This window comes from Trachymyrmex septentrionalis, unplaced genomic scaffold (genome assembly GCF_001594115.1).
Source record: "Trachymyrmex septentrionalis isolate Tsep2-gDNA-1 unplaced genomic scaffold, Tsep1.0 scaffold22, whole genome shotgun sequence".
Taxonomy (NCBI): Eukaryota; Metazoa; Arthropoda; class Insecta; order Hymenoptera; family Formicidae; genus Trachymyrmex; species Trachymyrmex septentrionalis.
Genome location: NW_017305375.1, coordinates 1,600,794 through 1,621,582, shown reverse-complemented (window position 1 = coordinate 1,621,582; position 20,789 = coordinate 1,600,794). Strand labels below are relative to the sequence as shown.

At 32.5% G+C, this 20,789-nt stretch overlaps 1 protein-coding gene across 1 annotated transcript in view; it reads right to left on the bottom strand.

The window, feature by feature from the left end:
- LOC108748251 (leishmanolysin-like peptidase) overlaps positions 1–20,789 on the bottom strand; it is a 282,732-nt gene that overhangs the window by 53,452 nt on the left and 208,491 nt on the right. Inside the window, exon 3 of the mRNA XM_018486286.1 lies at positions 3,468–3,498. Within this exon, the coding sequence (XP_018341788.1) occupies positions 3,468–3,498 (31 nt within the window). The remainder of the gene's footprint in view (positions 1–3,467; positions 3,499–20,789) is intronic.

The window sequence follows — 20,789 nt, the reverse complement described above, 5'->3', positions numbered from 1 at the left end:
CTATCGCACACACTGTAAATGATATGCAAATGGAAGGACTTGTGCTACATGACATCCCAACGGAAAAATGCATTTCATGCATTTTTAATAATAAAAATATAGAGTACATTAGTTATTTTAATAAAACTTCAATAAAAACTCATTGTAATTATAAATTTTTTGTTATGAATTTCTATTTATTCTATATTTTTTAAATATTTCTATATAAAAAAGCAAATCACACGATGATTATAGTGCTTCGCAATTGAGTTAACTGCTACAAATCTGCTGACAATGTCATTATGTAATTTAATTTACGAGCTATTGAATTGTTCGAAGATTTACTTCAATTAATGTGATATATTAGGGAATGTATGTCCATAATTACTACACAAGCACACCAAATAGTAAGATTTCTACTCTTGGAACGAGAAGCACCTTTGGGAGATAGTGTCTGAGAAGAGAGAGCGATGAAAACAAGTGGCTGAGAAAAATCAAGAAAGCAGTTCGACAAGCGAGAGGAGAGTAGCCCTGCAATAAAACGCAAGCGGAAGATTGTGGAGTAAAGGCACTCTCTTGAGATTGCCGGTGTACATGCTCGATACTGACACAGTGAAAGAGAGGAATAAAGATTCTCGATATACCTTGGCATCCATGAAGATTGCAAAATATATATTCTTTCAATTTATCCTCTTACAGTCAACTTACATATATCACTAAGACGCGATAATAGAAAACACAATAAAAATTTTTTGGAATGTTTTGAAAGAGCTAAAAGTTGATATGTTTACAATTAACATCTTAATACGTGTGAAAATAAACTAACTTATATACGCAATTAATAACTATATATATATATACTATAAAAATAAATTAATTTTTATATACCTGTTTGGAAAATTTGTATTAAATTTACATTTCAAGTGTCAAACAAATTTATGTGTTAATTTAACACAAGACGAATATATTAGAAGATAACACAAACATTATTTAAAAAAATAAATACAGAAAAGATAATATTACACAGTGTGTAAACAAATCGTGTGGAAGTATATTTGTTCAGTAAAATTAACATTTATGATATATCAAACTAACAACTATTTTATTCATTTATTTAAAAATTTGCGTTTTAAAATACATTATTCTTATGTTATTTGTTCATTTATTCATAAATTGTATCATTGACACTAGGAAATGATTGAATATCGATTTGAAACACAAACTATTTAAATAACATAATTACATCATATTAAATTAATATTCAAATGTATTAAAAATTCAACACAAAATTTTAACAAAAACTTGAATGAACCGGTTCTAATATAAATACAAAATGTTTTTTTGCTGTGCAATTAAAAATTATATAGGAATTTGTTTTATTATTTTCATGTAATTATATAAAAATAGAAAAATTAATTTTTATTAATTTTTTTATTAGATTGTGTACAGATATAAAATACAAAAGAAATACGTGGAATGTATAATATTTAAAAATTCTTTTTTATGTTTTGTGAAGTATTTAATAAAATAAAGCAAAATGTTAGTGCAACGTTATGTTGTGCTAATGTAATGTTTATTCAAGACACATTTAATTTATAGCATGCTATAAAACACCATTTATGTATATATTTATCAAAAAGCTATTTAGAATTGTTCACTGAAACATTCGACCGCAGGGGACATTAATGAGCTGCGCTCCTATCACTGGCGAAGTGCAATTGCGCGGATAAATGCACATGGCTTCATCCAAGTCAAAGACGATTGTTTTGTTGTACTATGCATGAAGTAACTACTGCAATTGGAACATGTTGGTAAATACAGCAATGTACGATCGAGATAAATCTGTGGCGCTTACTACACGATATTGCGTTCTATCCTGCTTAAGTGCGCAATTTCATAGCGGATGTACGTAATATGATGTAGGATAAACGGAGGAAAATCATTTTCAATATTCAGTGATGACTACAATATATAATATCGCCCTGTACTGTTTGGATTGTAAATTTCTGTTTCTATTCCATTACAATTTACACTCCATTTTGTATTGTCGAAAAATATGAGTTTCGAAATATCGTTATTATCGCGCTTGCCATATAATCATGAAATTCATTATAATTTTTCCACTCAAGTACGTACATATGCAAACAAGTGTTAAATACATTTTTGGTGCAATGGATATAATAAAATGTAATTAATAAAAATACACTTTTTGAGAACTTGAAATACGTTGAGTTTGTGCTTGATTTTTTCAATAACCAAAAATTTAATGAAAAAGGATCAATATTATTTGCTTTTAAAAATTTAACCTTAGACAGCTTAATTATTCAAATACAAAACTTAAAATAAAATTTATTAAAATTATACATAAAATATTATTCATTTATATTCTTGGAAAACTTGATCCTTGGAAGCTGAAAAACTTTATTAATTAATCGTTTAATATTTAAAACATTAATATATAAATATAAATTGAACCTTCGTAAATTTTTTTATCAAAGAGTTGACGTCAAATTTATAAATAGAACATATTTTAGTTATTAATTTTCATGTTTTGTCGATATATTATAGTGATCGATATATTGTGAAGTGTGATAAAAACAGATAATCACGAATAATAAACGAGCGTTCCTTTCTGTTGAATATAGAGCTTATTCGCTGTAGCTTTACCAGAAAAGCGGTTCTCCAGAGAGAAGCCAGCAATTCCCCGAGATTTCCCGGCTCGATTTGAGAGATTATCATACGAGCTAGGCATCTATTTATGTGGAACAAACGATGGTCCATGCGACGGACGTTGCCGAGCGATTCTGATTGAAATGCGCCCGGTAATTTCCGGTTATTTGGCGCATACAGTTATGCTCGCGACGCGGTGCATTAGGCCGCCATGACGCCGGCAACGTTTGATATGGCGTGGAATGCGTAGTTCTACCATGGTCCATTTCCATCCGTTGCGTCCCGTATCGATATCGATGTCGATCAACGTCGACGAAATCGTACGGAGGCTTACGCGATTACAGAGAGCTAATATCGCGGGGCTTTTAATCGATCCTGTGCAAAGAGGGCTAAGCTGCAACATGATAATTTCAAATTTTCATTGTACGGATGATTCAAATTGATTTATATTTCCTCGAATGATGAAGTCGCTCTCTTTCTCTTTCCTTACTGATAATATAAATTATAATCATTAAAAATTTTTCTTATTTTTTTGAAATTATTATACTTTTTTATCTAAAAATATTCTTTTATTATATAGATATTAAATTGGATAATTAAATCATTATTAATATTGCTCTTATTTCTGTTTATTATTAATTTTCGTATTATTATTTGAATATTATATTTTGTGCAACGGCATATTTCGTAAATTTTCGACTTGATTCTCAGAGTCTCAGATTCTAGATAAATATAATTTCTGCTCTACATTGTTCTACAAGCGAGACGTTTAATTAAAGTTGTAAAAGGTAATGCTGCATTTTATCGAAATTACTTACGTTAATGAGATCCAGCTTCTCGTCGTCCAACCTGCAACAAAAAGTGAAAAATGATCTTTTAGATGTAACGGAAGCTAACAATTTCCCGTCGACATTTCGTCGCTGACCAACGCTGAAATGCCGCTCGGAATGAACTGTAATAACATTAGAACTTGACAATGTACGGGGTGACTCGTTGATGACAGAAAACTATATTCCCCGGTCGTGCCAGTCCTCCAACCTACCAATTTCAAAAGTTCGTAGTAAACTGGTGGCTAAAACTAATTTTCCAACTAATTTCCAAAATAGCAATCCCAAACCGCTCTGGTAGATGACCGAGAAATTACGTTCACAACACACACAACGTACAGAACGTACATAGGCAAAATCGGTATTTTATTCGACTCTGTGCATGTTATTTTTTACTTTATAATGTCATCAACTTTAAATTTTCAATTAAATTGTAACATATACTACAGGAAATAATTCTCATGAATTGCAAGTATTTCGAAAATTAATATTAATTTTAATGAAAGCTATATCTATCGTTTAATCTATTAATAGCTATGTTATATACGTGTCTCATTATACATATTTTAACACTAAAACCGTCAATGGTATTCCAATAGAACCGTCGAAGATGCCAATTTGGTAATTTGCTATCCTAAATTTAGTTCTTTTGTCCTTATTTTCACTTAACGAACATTTATTTTGATATCATAAAATATAAGATTTATTTGTAGCATTAGAATTATATTATATTTGTATTATATGCATGTATTTTCAATACTTTGTACTGTATATTTAATACAAAAAAGAAATAATCATATAGTTATAGCGAAGCTGTAATCGTGAAATGACACGATTCTAGTGTTAAAATGGCTTAGAAATAATTATTATATTGAAGATATATGAATGTATTATGTATTTGTCCTTAATGAAATAGAATTGTCACTATTTCTTTGGTCACTTTGTTCACATTAAATCCGATCAAAGACTTTCGAGTTTCGTTAACCAGAACAAACGACGTGCGGGCGAAACCGAAGTATACCCTGTCGGGGCAAACCTTCTCCTTAACTACCTAATTCCTCGATTAACATTTTAATTACCCGGTGTACGAGGCGAAAGTTTGAGATAGCTGCTCTAAGCTTCAACGAGGGAAGAAGATTAGAGTCTCGTTAGAGTGGCCCAAGTCCCCCGCTCTGCTGCTTTTATCCTCCACATTTCATTCTCGGGACTAATTTTGCTCGGGCCGATATGTGTTGAAGAAAATTATTCGTCGGCTTATTCGTTGACGTCTATCTTCCGCCTGGAGGAGCATCGTGTAAAACGAGACAGAGAACGGAGGATGTCAGACACTCTTGTGGACAAAGCGCAAAGGACTTTAATCTCGGTGAGGGGCAAAAGGTGCGGTATGTACGACGATACGCGATTTCACGGTGAGTACTCTCGCGAGACAGTGCTTTGTGTAGAATATTAGAAGTTGACGAGTTGCCGTTTTCTGCGTCGAGCGTTTCGCGAGGTTGGAGTTTCGGCGATTAGAAACGTTGTAAAGCTCTTCTTTTTGCCCAGCGTTATTTAGCACTAATTTATTTTTTGCGCAGCATAACATGCAAGAATCTAAAAATTATAGTTGCGCATTCATGTTTTAGAAAAAAGTTTTAAACGAATCTATTTTTGTCTAACCTTATTATTTTATTGTTGACATTTATAATAATTTTTCGATTAAATTTTATTTTATTCGCTATGTTAGAGATGAAAGAGAAAGGAAGACGTTATAGTAGTTTGTGTTTTAGCGAAACTATTAATTTTAACACGTCCCAGGAGGATGAACAGAGTTTGCTGTTCTGAAACTGAAATGGAAATAAATTTTCCGTACAGCAAGTATTACGTCCTTTTTTTTACGAAAAGTAAGATTTCTGTAAATATGAATTTTGTTTGTGGAGATAACCACCTGCACTAAGTCATATATTCAAGCAAAATGCCGGAAAAGACGAGATTGTGGCTTGCTCTAATGAAGGCGACGTATGTACAAAAATTATTGCACAAAAGTAGATTAACCTACTTGTCAGCAAAGTATATTCGCACCGCGCCGCGCCGCCGGTTTACTTAATATTAACCTTTTCAGCGTACGAATTTATGGGAGCTCGAAGATAAGCCTAGAAGAAAAATTAAATAGGAAGAAGGGAATTGTAAAATTACCGCCGGTATTCTTCATATTTTACTAAGCAATATTTAACATTCCTAAAAGTTTGATAAACATGAACTTCAAATTATAATACAATAATAAAATATGATCATAGCAATAAAAGTTCGCGTATACGGAGAAAGTTCTCGCAGCAGAAAATTGTATTGTTAATGCAATAGCATAGTTTCAAAACACAAGCCCGTTTTTAATCACAGAGAATGCCGCTGCCGTTAAAACTGGTAGAACTGAGATTAAAGCGGCAGTTTAAATCAGAGCGTCGCTGATTAAAAAAAAAGTTATCTGTACTCCTGCTAAGCACGCTGTAACTCACACTATTTTCACTCATGAAAAGCGTCTTCAATTCACCGGGCATGTCTCTTGTGTCTTGACTTTTTAGTCGACCCTTTCTCTATGACCATTCACCCTTCGCTTCCGCCTTTACGAGCTCCGCGTCCTTTCCTCGCTTGTGCTTCAACCCCATTGAACTTTTTGTTTCAAACGCGCCGTGCTTCTCTTACAAGCGAGGGTTATACGTATACTCGGTACCATTTTCATTTCACTCGAGTGCACAATTTGCAGTTTTGCTCGTAGGCGATTAAGATGCTTAATCTGTGCGCACGAGTGGGTGACCTACTCTTTTGCCGAATTTCCGTTTTTCGTTTTCTTATATTAGATAGTTTCAGCTAATCTAACTTATCCCTTTACCCCTTTCCTCGTTTTCTTCCATCGCAGTCCAAAATTTTCCTAGTTTTTATTTTCTCATTTACTTCGTGTCGCTCTGCTTCTTCATTTCTTTTCCTTTTTTCTTTAACTTTTTTCTCTTTTATCTTTTATCGTTTTCTATCTATGTTAGTATTTCTATTCTCTTTTTTCTTTTCTCATTCTTTTTCTTTCATGCGGCAACTTCTCTTCCATGTCTCACAGCACCATTTCCTTTACATACAATACACAATTTTCTGTACATGTCGCACTAGCGCATATCTTTCATCTCTTTTAGCTTCTATCTCTATAATCTAAATCGACGTTCCACAAAAACCTTCTTTTTTATATCTTACGTCACATTAATTTTCATATTATAATTTATAGCTAACAAATGACAAAAATAATCAATTAACAGTACATTATATATTTGTATAAATCATAGTATTATGTTTGTCTAAAAACTGTTAATTTGTAATTTATCATTTACGATATACTATAAAGAAGAATTTTTTAAATGTTATAACCATTAATCCTCCGCCGGCAACATGGAATTTTAATTTTTTTGTCAGCGGTTTTCGAAAAATAGAACAAATTTTTTTTATCGTTCCGGATTATATAAAAATCTGAAAAAATTTTGATAGAGAAAAGTCAGGTCACATTGGACAGCGGTTGGTAACAAATTTTTACCACCATGGAGGCTTGTATTTTATTTAGTTTTTACAGATTTAAATTTTTGTTTGGTAAAATTCAAAATATCGATACTGCTTTTAAAAACCTCATGTTGGATGGTTAAGCTGTCATTGTTATAATCACGATTTAATCTCATTGCATCTTTAGCAACATTGTCTAGAACTTTGCACAGACAAGGACTTTGGACAAGGATTATTTAAAATATTAGACGCGTGTGGCAACATTTATTAAATCACTGGTAAATCCACTTATACGTGAAAGCTGGGATTTTTCTATTGAAAATAGATGCAGTGTTGTTTATAAATTATTTTGCATTTTATTGTGCAGATGCTGTTTACGCCGGCTTGGGATTAACTTTACCAACCAATCTCCATCATTAAACCATCATTAAATTTAAGTTGAATATCGTTCCTAATTTATCATCTTTAAGTTGTGAGTTTTAAATCACTTTTTTTCAAAACTGCTCGTTTTATACGTTTTTTCACGAATTATTCAAGTGATATTGGACAATGAAGTGATGTAACTCAAATAAGAATAAAAATAAGATTAACAAATAAAAAAAATCAATAAATGTTATAAAAAAACATTAGTGTTTAAGGAAAAAAATAAATAAGATGATGAAAAAATTAATTGCATCATGTGGGGAGAAAATTTGACGAAAATGGTATTATTCAGTGTAATGTTTGTGAATATTTGGCTCATGAAAACTGTGCCAATCTTGAAGGAACTCGTCTCTTTTATTAATATAAATAAAAAATTAATTCGAAATTTGTAATTAATAAGTATGATTTTAAAAATTATGTTTTTGTCCAATACCATTTTCTAATTTACAAAAATTGTAAAATGTAATGACGTTTAAAAATGTAAAAATCTTATCTATTTTCATTAAAATAAACATACGATTAAAAGAGTGTTTTGGTATAAGAATAATGCTTTATATCATACATATTATACTTAATTTTTACCGAGAAAATGAAACCTCGAAAAAACGTAAAATGTCCAATATCACCCGACCTTCCTCCGTATTAAAACTGTAACAAATTTTTACCACCATGGAGATCGGCTGGTATTTTATTTAGTTTTTACAGATTTAAATTTTTGTTTGGTAAAATTCAAAATATCGATACTGCTTTTAAAAACCTCATGTTGGATGGTTAAGCTGTCATTGTTATAATCACGATTTAATCTCATTGCATCTTTAGCAACATTGTCTAGAACTTTGCACAGACAAGAAAAAAGCTTAGACGTACTTGATTTAGCGAGTTACTCAGCGAGTTATCCAGCAAAATCAAACGAGACACCACTCTCGCGTTTTAGCGCCACGGAGAACAGCGTGTTGATTTAGGACGGTAAGTTACGATCTCGAGTACTACTGCAGCGCTGTAGTAATATCCCGTAGAATATGGAGGCGCCAGATAAATTTCAGTAGCAATTAGTGGTTGCCGCGATAAAATCCATAATGTCGCCTCACTGCGGAGTCGCGCGCAACGTAAGCGCGAGCTTGTTAATTGAGTGTGAATCTGGTTATAACATTCGTGATATTCCACAGTAGCAGAATTTTGAGTAGGCTTTTAGGACTAATTATTGAGTCTAGTAATGTAACAGGTAATACGCTTAATAGGCTTACGACCATACATAGAATCAAAACAGTTATTACGATTTAATTAGCAAGTTCTGTTTTATGATATATAATTGGATACATAAGACTTACTTTTTAACCATAACTAAGAAACTGTTATATCGAAAACAATACGTGTTCGCAACATATTCATTTAAAAAATGAAAAAATATAAAAAAATACTAAACTTAAAAAATATCTTTCAAATTTTTTCAAAATTTTATTAATATTTTTTCAATTTTTATATACGCAAAATAGCCTTTTCGATTTTTAATAAAAAAAAAATATGTGTTGAAAAAATTACTAAAAAATAAATAAAATACATAACAATTGAAAAACGTAATAATTTAAAATACGTAAAAATATGTTAATTACGATAATTTCTAAGTTATAAAATAACTTTTATATTTCATTCCTAAAACAGACATTTTTTCGAGTTTAATTCTGGACCAATAAAACAAACATGTAGCACAAAACTCGTGTAACTTTTATCGCGCAGGTACTTGTCGCTGTTGGAAGTCACGTAGAAATCATATTACTCGCGGTCTTATCTTTCGGCTACCTCGCAACTGAGGACACAGAAACCGCGCGGTATGCATATGTATTCGCTACATTAACGAAATCAGTCATCATTCGTAGCACAGAACACCGAAATCTGACCGCGGTGCTAATGTCCTGCAAATTGCAGGCCACGTTACGGTGCTGGATTATTGATGACACAGAATGGCTACGACTATGCGTCTCTATTATCTTTACGATCTGCAAATGGGGCCGTGGTCATTCGTTGCCTTGGATAAATATGGCAATGCTATGCGATTGTTTCAAGCTTAACGCCCGCCGATTCGAAATATCGCCTGTTCGTTATTTATTGCAAGGAATGCAAGGCAAAATACTGTTGGCAATTGGCAAGTACTAGATATAGAGAAGATGTATAATATGTTATAAGTTATTAAACTTAATACTTTCTAGATAAAATATTGTATTGTACACGTAGCAAAAAATCCACAATTATACTTATCTTTATTTTTACGTTTCATAAATTTAACATTTTTAATTTTTTTATTAACATGTAAAAAAACGCGATATTACATTGTACGTATGCTATCTATAATTTCTTATGTCTATATGTTCGCCAGTGGAAGAATGGAACGACTTTTAGAGAATAAAAATTCATGTTGCCACTAAAAGAGCGTTGCCAGCATAATCGCGCGCTCTATCCGCGTAAATCCACATCTGCTGAATTTGCGTCGTTATTCCCGGCATAAAATCCTTTTAAACGTTCTCATTTTCTCAAGAAAACATACGTTTTACGCTGCAATAAAAGTAGCAACGGCCTCGCGCGTCGCGTCGGCGGAAAGTGATAGAGAGAAAAAGGGATACAAATGCCGCGTCTAAAATCCTCATTAGGATGCAAGGAAGGTGCGTGGCATACAATACGGAAGGCTAAACGACAGTTACACTTCGTTGTCTCTTCAAAGTCTTTGAGCACTCGAGAACGTGTACAAGTGATAAGATTTTTCGAGCGAGAGCACCACGGGCGTGTTGTCTACTCCGTTACCGTTGTCGTACCATTACATCGTAGTATCTCCGCTTTCAGACCGCCTATTGTAGCATAAAGAGGAAAAAAAAAAGAAAACTTACGTAGAAAAGCGAAAGAGCCCTTTATGTGAGATAAAGTATCCTGTAAAGCACGCGACAAAATAGCAGCGATATACAGAACATGAAAATGTAACAAAGCATTTCCCACGTTCTTAAAATACTTAAAAACACATTCGTCCTAACGATTACAATGTAAAAATTTTTCATCAAGCAGTTAATATGTATAATAGAGCGTAGAAGATTTTTAGATTAAGATTTTGTGATGAATCATTCCATACACGAAATTCGTTATTTTCCTAACAATACTAAAATATAATAGAGCAGAAGAAAAACTTTTTTCAAATTAAACGACGACTCAAAAAATTCTCATAATTTGAACTTATTTGCTATCACCAGCTTGAAAAAATTCATTATAAACTTTCACCAACTTCCACAACCTAATTAGACCTTATTAGATTAGGAAATTTCTTTCTTCATCCTCTGAAAAATTTACATAAAAGGTCATATAAATTATCAAACACATATATACATACATATACTGGTTATAAAATAAATATTATAAATACATATTATATAAATAATTATAACTATAGAAATTAAAGCGATGAGAATATATCAAAAGAAGAATAATACTATTTTCGATCAAATCGAATGTTGGTTAATAATATTCATATACAAATATTTGCAAATATATATAAACTACACGTCAAATTCGATTTATTGGACTTGAAACGCAATCGCAAACTGAATCTGAAATATTAATATCTTAAATTAAATTAAATCAATTATCAATTTAGTCCTTTGAGAACCCGAGATTTCTAAAAAATGAAGTAAATTTGGAAGCTCTTGCTTTCTAAAAGTTCTCGGGGTCACTGAAATTCGATTCTGATCAGCAGAATTCTAAAATTCGAACTTAAAATAATTTGATTACTATAAAACTCGATTTTAGGTTCTTGATTTCAATAGGATAATATAATCCCTATAAAGAAAGATCTAATATCACAAAGTTCTTAATCCGAGTTTAAAAAACAGTTTAGAAATCAGTATATGTAACTATTTATCTATCATAATGAGTTTCAAATAAAGCAAAAGTAGAAATTTAATTCACAATTAAAAACTCCCTAAAAGCAAATTTTGTGATAATCAAATTATTTTTCTAAATTCTGTCTGCCATATTAAATACATCATTTTGAATTTTTTTATTTTTAACGTCAGATTTAAATAAAATTATTAAATTACCTTATAGGCCAAGTTTCATAAAAATTGAGTAAATAATTTATGAAATAAAAAGTGACCTCAAATGAAGTTGCTCGAGTCAGTCCACAAAGGGTTAATAATGATGACGTTCTCTCACTAGTTAGCGGTTATTGCGACACATATCTACATATGCTTCGGTGGTTGAATTGGTATTCGTTCCGGGGAGTCGGAAATTCCAGATTCAAACCCTATCTAAGGGTCTACTTTTTATAACAAATTTTTTATAGGTTTTTAAAATGTTTATTAGTATTAGTATTAAATTGACGATCAATCTATTTTGAAATTAATATTTCAATTTCAGTTTGCGATTGCACTTTAAGTCTGATAAATCAAATTGACACGCAATTTATAAAAACTAGAAAATGGATTTGGAAAAATTTGCATATAAATATTATTAAGCACCAAAATCCGCTTTGACTGAAAATAGTACTATTTCTCTTAATTGAATTATAATATGTATTACAACATTCATTATAAAAAATAAAATAAAAAAATTTTTTTTTCTTTTATGCGATAGAGAGTCGGTGTTCCAACTGTTATTTCGGAGCAAAAAGATCGGTCAATTTTATGCTTATCTGAAAAAAAAATAGTTCCACATTTGCTTTAGACTTCATATAAACAGAACGTCTCAAAGTGCGTTTCCTGTAAATTCAAAGTACGAACACACAAGACACAACCACTATAGGTGTATAGCGGTTGTCGCTAGACCGCGAACATCCGTGGGCAAGAATTTACATACTCGACGACGTATGCGCGCGCACAATTTGCATTTATGTAAGTGCATAATTCGTTATGAAATGCAAGCACAATGACTATTAGCTTCCAAGATTAGTCTGCGTCGAGCGACGATTCGCAGCGCGAGTCGGAGATTCTATTGTTCGCAAGTGACTATTAGATTCAAGAGTACCCCATTCAGCCGTTATTCGAATTAACTTGGAGTCGAATTGCATGTTTCATAGAAGCGCTCATATAAATGCGAAATTTTCGTTACTACAGTTATCGACTTATGCGGTTCGCATATTATTGCAAGCGCAAAACAAGAGAAATTGTTGTTTTCTTAATAACATCCTCAAATTATTAATGTGATAACGCGATTATTAATCTTTATTGTATTAAACACAGACGCCTAATATCGGACTACTAAATTCTGTTATTTTAGGATCAATAAAATACATATATTTGGAATATATTTGGAATCTACATAAACATACTGCATAAGATAAAGCACAGATATATCTATTTCATATTCATGTAATTACATATTTCGATGTCGAGACAGTCTTTCAATATTAAACCGATTCAAATGACATATCAGAAATGCTTATTTTTAACTAAATATGTCTCATATTGAATAAGAATAAAATTATTATAGTTCTCTAGAATATAATCTCTTTAGAACGAAACTTTTAAAAGCTCGTACAATAATAATTAGAAAGTGCGGTCGATCAGAGACAATCTTCATATTCTCTTCAAGTAATATCTTAATCTGGTCCATAATACGAGAGGAAATATTTCTTTTGGCACTCGTGCGGGATAGTGAACCTGGTTTGCAGCGATAACTCTTCGAGATCATTCCTACTCGTAATCTTTCTTCGTTTTATGCGGTCGTAACGGACTGCGTCGTCCAACGTCAACTCGTGACCGTTTCATATTTAAAGCGACAGTTCGCCGTGAATAAAGACGAGTGGGACTTAATACCGTCTGACGCGCGAAACGAGATCACCTCTCGCTTGTTCCACCGAATGTATACCATAAACGTGCGTAAGAAATGCAACGAGTCACGTCGCGCTAAACGCTTTATCACGTTATTATCATCTTCCGTACGTAAGAGCACGTTTTACGTCGCGAAAACGTGATATATCGTGGAGAACAAGTCATTTCACCGGCCATGCGTATTACGGATGCTATCCGCATATAATCACTTCGACAACACATTGCCGTCCCGAGATAGCGAAATAAATAAGATTTCCGTCAATGATGGGACGAGTATTTCAACATCAGTCACGTAGTAGAATTGGTATTTCGTTAGTGTAACGATTTTGCATTCGTTTGACAATCGAGCGCACGTTTGATATCCGACTTTTAATCGGCCTCATTAAACCGGGCCGCTCGAGAATTTGTCGACGACGATGACGGGCCTTGCGACGGCTTATAAAAAATTCATGAGCACCAGTAATTTACTTCCTTCATCGCAAAGTCGGCCCTTGATCTTCTACCTTTACATTTTCTACGGGAGAAAGTTCTCTCTCCTTCGCGTCGCGTCGGCTCGCGCTAACGCCGCTACGCTTTACTCTCGTCTCGGCGGAGATTTAGCGTTGCGATATGACGACGCTTTCCGAGGACAGCTTAAGGAATCGGCAATGGTCGGGGACGGGTTATACAGGCGAAACATCGTTTACCTGATACGGAGACCATCCGTCATGGCAACGATAACGAAAACTATTTTCCACCATCCATTACCGAGATCGCTTAAGCTGCATCGTTCAACCCCCTCTGTGTGCTCTCGCTAAAGGGGTTGCTCTTTTTCAATTAGAAAAAAAGAACTTTTCTGAGATAACAACCGCGTCGTTAGTGCAAACCGGCCGTAGAAGTGCGATAACTTCGATCGATCGTTTACTGTTAAAGTATTTCTTTCGTGGCGGCCACCGTAATGGCGGTGTTTCTTCAAAGTTTCTTTTATTGCACAGCTATATTATTTTCGTCCGCAGCGAATCGACTCAGCGAAATCACGAACTTCATTTGACGGTGCATTAGAGCCAACGTGTTCCTTGATTGCGTGCGCTAGACGAGTTATAAGATATCGCTGTTCAACACATATAAGACAAAAATACTTGCGCAAATTCCAGTTCCACTTTGCGCAAATTAATATTTTAAATTCATCAAAAAATCCATATGACATTTATTACCCGAAGAAGATTGCATAAAAATGTGTATTGAATATTGAAAGATTTTCTCTTACTTTCATTCTCTTACTTTAAAAGTAATATAATTTTAAACGATGTTTTTCGAGTTATTATCATGAATGCATTAGATAAAGACTCTTCTGTTAATCATCAAAAGTAAACTAACTTATTATTAGCTTCACACAGTCCGTCAAATATTACTGTGTCATCATGTCACTTTTTAATTTTCAAAGAGATCATAATACTTTTTATAAATTCAATTTCGAGTTGTTTTTGTAAATAAAAAGGAATCTTCTGTAGAGAATATTTAAAGATAATAAGATTAATAGTAATATAATATTTTCTGTTAAATTGAAAAAATAGTTTTCTCTTTTCTAAAAAATTTAATTCTTTGATCAAGTAAATAAAAAGGGAGCTACGAGTCGATAAATATACTTCCTTCTATTCGCTACTGTATATTTCAGTCCTAAATTGAGACACGCTTTCAAAAATCTAATGCGAATCCTAATTGTTACAGTAAGACAAATTATATGTATCACATTAAGAATTTACCGATAACGGGTAGAAAACGTTCTGTGTCATGTAATTAATTTTATACATTAAATTGTAATTATTAGCAACTTAAAACCAGCTAGGCTCGTAGCTCTTTTTATTTACTTGATTTAATTTTTATTAATTAAACTCTTGATCTTAATTCTTATTTTAATTCTTTGAATTGTATCACTTTTGAAGTAAGGAAATGATATAATTCACTTTCGTTTATATTCGTAGCAGAAGTCTTGTACAGCATGTTTTTTTACATTTCAGGCGCAGAATTGTCATTCTTCACCTTTGTTTCAATATGGCGCTAAATTAGCAAGGCTTGTATTCTTACTCTTTTGTATATGGTTGCTATAGTAGTAGCACAAAGTATGTTATTCTTTATTAATACAATAATAAAGGGCTCTAAATAATAATAATTACAAGAATAAGAATTGACTCTGCTAATTATTTGAAAGAGAAGACTATCTTAAATTTTCATTGTCAGCTTAACCAAGATTCTCCACGCGGTCTTCCAATCGTCATGTGAGCAGCTTTAATTATTCTGAGAATAGCTAAAAAAACGTCCTTAAGAAGAAGTCATAACTGTAATTAAAAAAATTTTTTTGGAATTTCTGAGAGATGGCTCAATCAAGCAGCCGAAACATGTCAAGATTTCGAATTTAAAAGAATAGGTTTGAATATCAAACTCATGTAATTATTATTTAGATATATAAAATAATTTACGCAACAAGTTCTGCGGTTGACTCTTTAATACCCTGTAAACTTATTCCATTGTAATTATCATGTTATTCTTCCTAGAATCATAAAAGTAAAGCAAGATTGAATTTCTTATCAGAAGGAAAGGTAGTATATTTTTATACCGATATAATAACAATGTATAATAAACTTGCGCAAACATAAATGCACTTATGCTTAAACGTCCAATTATTTTTCTATAAATTCTAATAATTCTAAATAATTTTGAAATTCTAATAATTCTGAATAATTTTGATCCTTATAATTTTTTTCTAGTTATGCCATATTTTATTACGTACTGTGCTTGTTTATTATTATTATTATGAAATATTTAATTCAGCTTATATGACTTTTGCAGTCAGCTTCTATACAAAAGCACTAGGGAATGTAAATTCGCTTTGTAAGAAAAAAAAAGAAAAAAAAGTAGAGAAAAGTTAAGTCATGCACATAATAAACATGAAAACGTAAAATCGAGAAAGCTTAATGTAATACGAAATTTTAAGCATACAATTTTCGGAGGTATAACAATTATATAAAAAATAGTTGTAAAAGACAAAAATTTCCCGTACCAAATATCACTACATTCAATTTTATTTATTCGTAGATTGTATCTCACTAGAAGTGCAATTGTGGTCTCGATATACTCATTCGCATATGCCTTCCAATTAAAGCTTATCGCACGACGCGTGTGAATGAAGGTAGAATCAACGATTTATCAAAACTTTTTCAGTTCCAGATCTTTTTAGCTTTGCCATTGTAATTTAAAATCCACTAAAAAGTGCCTCGTTCACGCACCTGCGAGCTTTAGATCGTGAGCAAATATATCGTTTTGTTATAAGATAGCTTTATTACTACGAAGGAAGAGGGCGAGAGAGAAAAGAGAGAGAGAGAGAGAGAGAGAGAGAAAACGAGAGAAAAAGAGAAAGAACGTATTGCACGACTGTTGGCATAGAAAGTCAACGAGTAATTTAATAACGCCTGAGGCGACTATCCGTCGACCTTAACGACAAACTTTTCCATCCATTTAAACACGATAATAACCAAAGTGGCCTTGCGCAAATGCAGTCGTAATGCCGATAACAGCGACGATATGGTAACTACTCTGGTGCTTTCATGAAACGATTCCGGATAGTCCGTTGGTAGTATACGAGTATACCTCTCGTAAAACACATCGGACAATCAAAGCGACAGGTAAATGGTACCGTTTCGTCGATATTTCATACAAACATTTCACGTTCTTTGTAACGGCGCACAGAATGTTGTACTTTATGCAAAATATACTTCAATGCATCGATTTATTCGCTCTAAATAGTAAACATAACAAAGTGGTTCTTGTTTGATAGGTCTGCACTACGTGTATATATATTTTACAATGCAACATTTATTCATTAAAATTTAACGCTAGTTTGATTTCTAATTTTTAATAGATATGAAATTCTACAGAGACATAAATTTTAAGAGATTATTTTATTAATTTTTTATCGCTAAAAATAAAATAATATATATCGTCCAAACGGAGAGAAAATAAAAAAAAATTATTAATTTAGTTTATTAAAAATATCGAATTTATCTTGTTAGTTTAGCGTATCGTCACATTATATTGCTATATTATAGGATAAATAAGTAATAACGGATCGTGATATTCAGCCACATCAGCTTCGTACGCAGCAGCATTATATCGTTGACTCTTACTACTGAAATCGCGAAATTATTTTAATAAACTGTAATCACTAATTATTTAAAAAAGCCAATACAATATAATCAGATTATTAATAATCGTAAATGCAGCCTCTAATAATATAACATATAAGTAAATAATAATAATAAATATAATTTACATAATAATAATAAATATTTAATATTTAAATGTAAAAATGACTAAATAAATATGTTATTTCGAGAAATAAAATGTACAATAATTTATTATCGAAACTTTATTTCTAATAAATAAAGCTAAATCAAAGCGTTAAAGTCGCAATTAAGTAGCCATGATTACCTTTACGATGTTTCACTGATTTCACAGCTTTAACGTAGTTTGCCAGGAAGTAGAACAGTCGACGGCATGAGAGTACCCATGGTCCATTCGGCCCAGCGGAGCTTCGCTTTACGCTCCGCGGTTCAATCGGATTACAATCGAAGCGCGTCCTGCTCTCCTCAGGTTTTTCGACTATATTGTAGAGATCGAGAGGATGAGGGACTTACTCCCTAATCCTCCGACACGCTTCACGCTCCGAAGACGATCGTCCGACCATTCTCGCGGTCTAACCACATCTACCGCGCCGAATCGATATCCACCTACCCTCGAGAAGCGTGCAGCAGGTACGTGTCGCCACGACGCTACACCGGCACATGCACCAGCTATACGGAAACGCGTATATTTCTTTTTTGCGGATATAGACGGGTAGACCCTCTTCCTATACGCGGATGGTGGAATCGGCGGGATCGCGAGGGAATGGCGTATGTGTATACACATTCGTGGAAGCTTAGCCATGAGTAATGGCGTACGGTGGCAGGGAGAACCCGGACGGTTGCCGGTGGTTAATTATACGGTGGGATTAGCTTGGCCGGCACCGCCGCAAACCCACCTCTATAATTTTCTCGAGAGTTCAAATTCGAGCGTAAAGCGAGCTCCCGCTCGAAAGTGGAAATGGTGCGAGAGAGAAAGAGAGAGGGATACGTAAGAGGAGGTGGTAGAGGAGAAGGAGGCCGGAGAGATGACCGGCAAGGCTTTGCATGAGATAGCGCATCCTGATTGCGTTCACGCTACAGAGCTATAGGTGTACGTTCTATTTACTATCTATTAGAATTCAGCTCTTGGCGTATAAATATGTATAAAAGAGAGGAGAGTAGGGAGAGAGGAAAAAAGAAAGGGGAAGAGAGAGAGAAGGAAAATTAACTTTACTGTTTCATAATAACTAAGCAGTAATCGTTCGACGTAATAATTATTTTACGCAATCAAAACTAATTATAATAATAATAATGTTAAAAATATTTAGAAAAAACTTATGCTGTCTCTCGATTCGCAATTTAACTCGTATCATATGTGTATATATATATATATATATATATATATATATATATATATATATATACATATGTCATATATATATATATACATATATATATATAAAATTTATTTTTTCTGTATAAAAGAACATATGTATACATATGTTCTTTTATACAGAAAAAATAAACTTTATTCGTATGCGTTCGTGTTCTTTCATAAATTATTTTTATTTGTATCTAAATAAGAATATTTGACTAAATAATTATTATGATAAAATTAAAGCTTTTAATTATACAAAATTTCTCTAAGAATATGCCATATGAATTTCTTGATAAAAGAAATAAATAGGTCTCACATTGTTGGGAAATAAATAAATCTCAACAAATTATTTTTCAAAATAATAACATTTTTCTTTTTTAAGAAATAAATGTGATTATCTTGTAAAAGTACCATGCAATTTTACTTTGGCACGCAGTTAATTCACTTCTACAACAAATAATACAAAACATATGTCTTGCGACTATTTACACAAAGAACGACGATTTATCGTCGCATCATTCTTTTTTTTTTCTTTCATCTCAAAGTTTGCGACCTCTATACCAGCATAATCGACCAACATACCTCCTACGCGAGGAATCAAGTGAGATCTTGAATGGAGAAAGAGGAAAGAGATTGTTATGGAAGGGCGAAAAGAGATAGGTAAACAGATAACGGACGATGAGACAAGAGTATCGAAGATCGAGAAGGGAAGATTAAGAGTAACTTAGTACGATCGATGAGATCGATATTATCTCAAAAATCTCCCTTTTCGATAAAAGAAGGTGGAAGAAATCGTGTTTTTCGCGGATCATTAGGTTTGTCGATTACAAGCTCTTTGTAACCAGCTCATAAGTCGCGTCGCTGGTGCAGAGACAACGCGAAAATGATTCTTTTAATTGGCAATCTAAAGATTCCATCGCTGCCTAGCTTGAACTAGTTCGATTACTAGTAACGTCACGTATCTACATTTTTTTGTCCCAATTAACAATCATTTGCTCCACTTCTGCTGACGCCCCACACTTTAATTCGTTCGCTGTACTTATGTCGGATTTCTTCCTAGTCCTCCAATTGTGCAATAGAAATTTCACAGGTAGAATTAAATTTAGAAACTTTGTAACATGAGATAAGGCAAGTGAGAATAAACGGGAAAGATAAAGTGATAAGGGTGAAATAGACCGGAAAATTTATATCGTTCGATAAATATAGCTCCCTATATGAGAAAAATAAACTTTGTTCAACAAAAATATGAAGAAATCTATTTATCGAAAGTTACGAATAATATTAATTTAATATCAGTTTTATGATTTTTCATCAGTATAACGTAGATTTAAAAAAAACGCAACGTATGCTTGTTCGCGTATTTATTTCTTTAGATTCCAGTATTTTCCATTTGGCTTGTAACAAAAATCTTATAAAACTAAAAATATATAATCAAAGACAGTTTTAAAAACGACAAAATAATTCTGTACGCCAACAAAACAGAACAAAGATAAAAAAACAAAGAATGCGGTCATTATACATCTAAAATTAATAAATTTAGATCATATATTGAATACAGTTACAAAATTTGATTTCTAACTTCATAAAAATCGGTTTTAATATTCGATATATTTTCAAATGCATTACATTTTTTTGAATCGACAGTTCCTATCTTTGACAGCAGGATCAGATTTGAAAATACAGAGCTAGCATAAAACAACTGTTTACACTAGCATTCACATCCTAATATTCCCGATGTTGTATCTAAAATCGAATAATCTTGAAATTTTTGAAAATATCACAAATATATACGTTGCGCAGTCAGCATATCATAAGTCAAATGCAAGAAATAACATCGTAGACTCTCGGAAACTTTTCCGTATTGAAAATACTGAAAAATATTCGATGCAGGTCATACGATACTTTGGTACACAGGTACCAAAAGTATAATGTATTGGACTGAATAATTCTGTGAGTAAACCAATAACATACGTGATAATAAAAAAAAAAAACAACAATAACCTACTGATGCCTCGAGAAAGAAGGTTAATATGTTAATGTTGGATTACGTAGTTTAATAAAT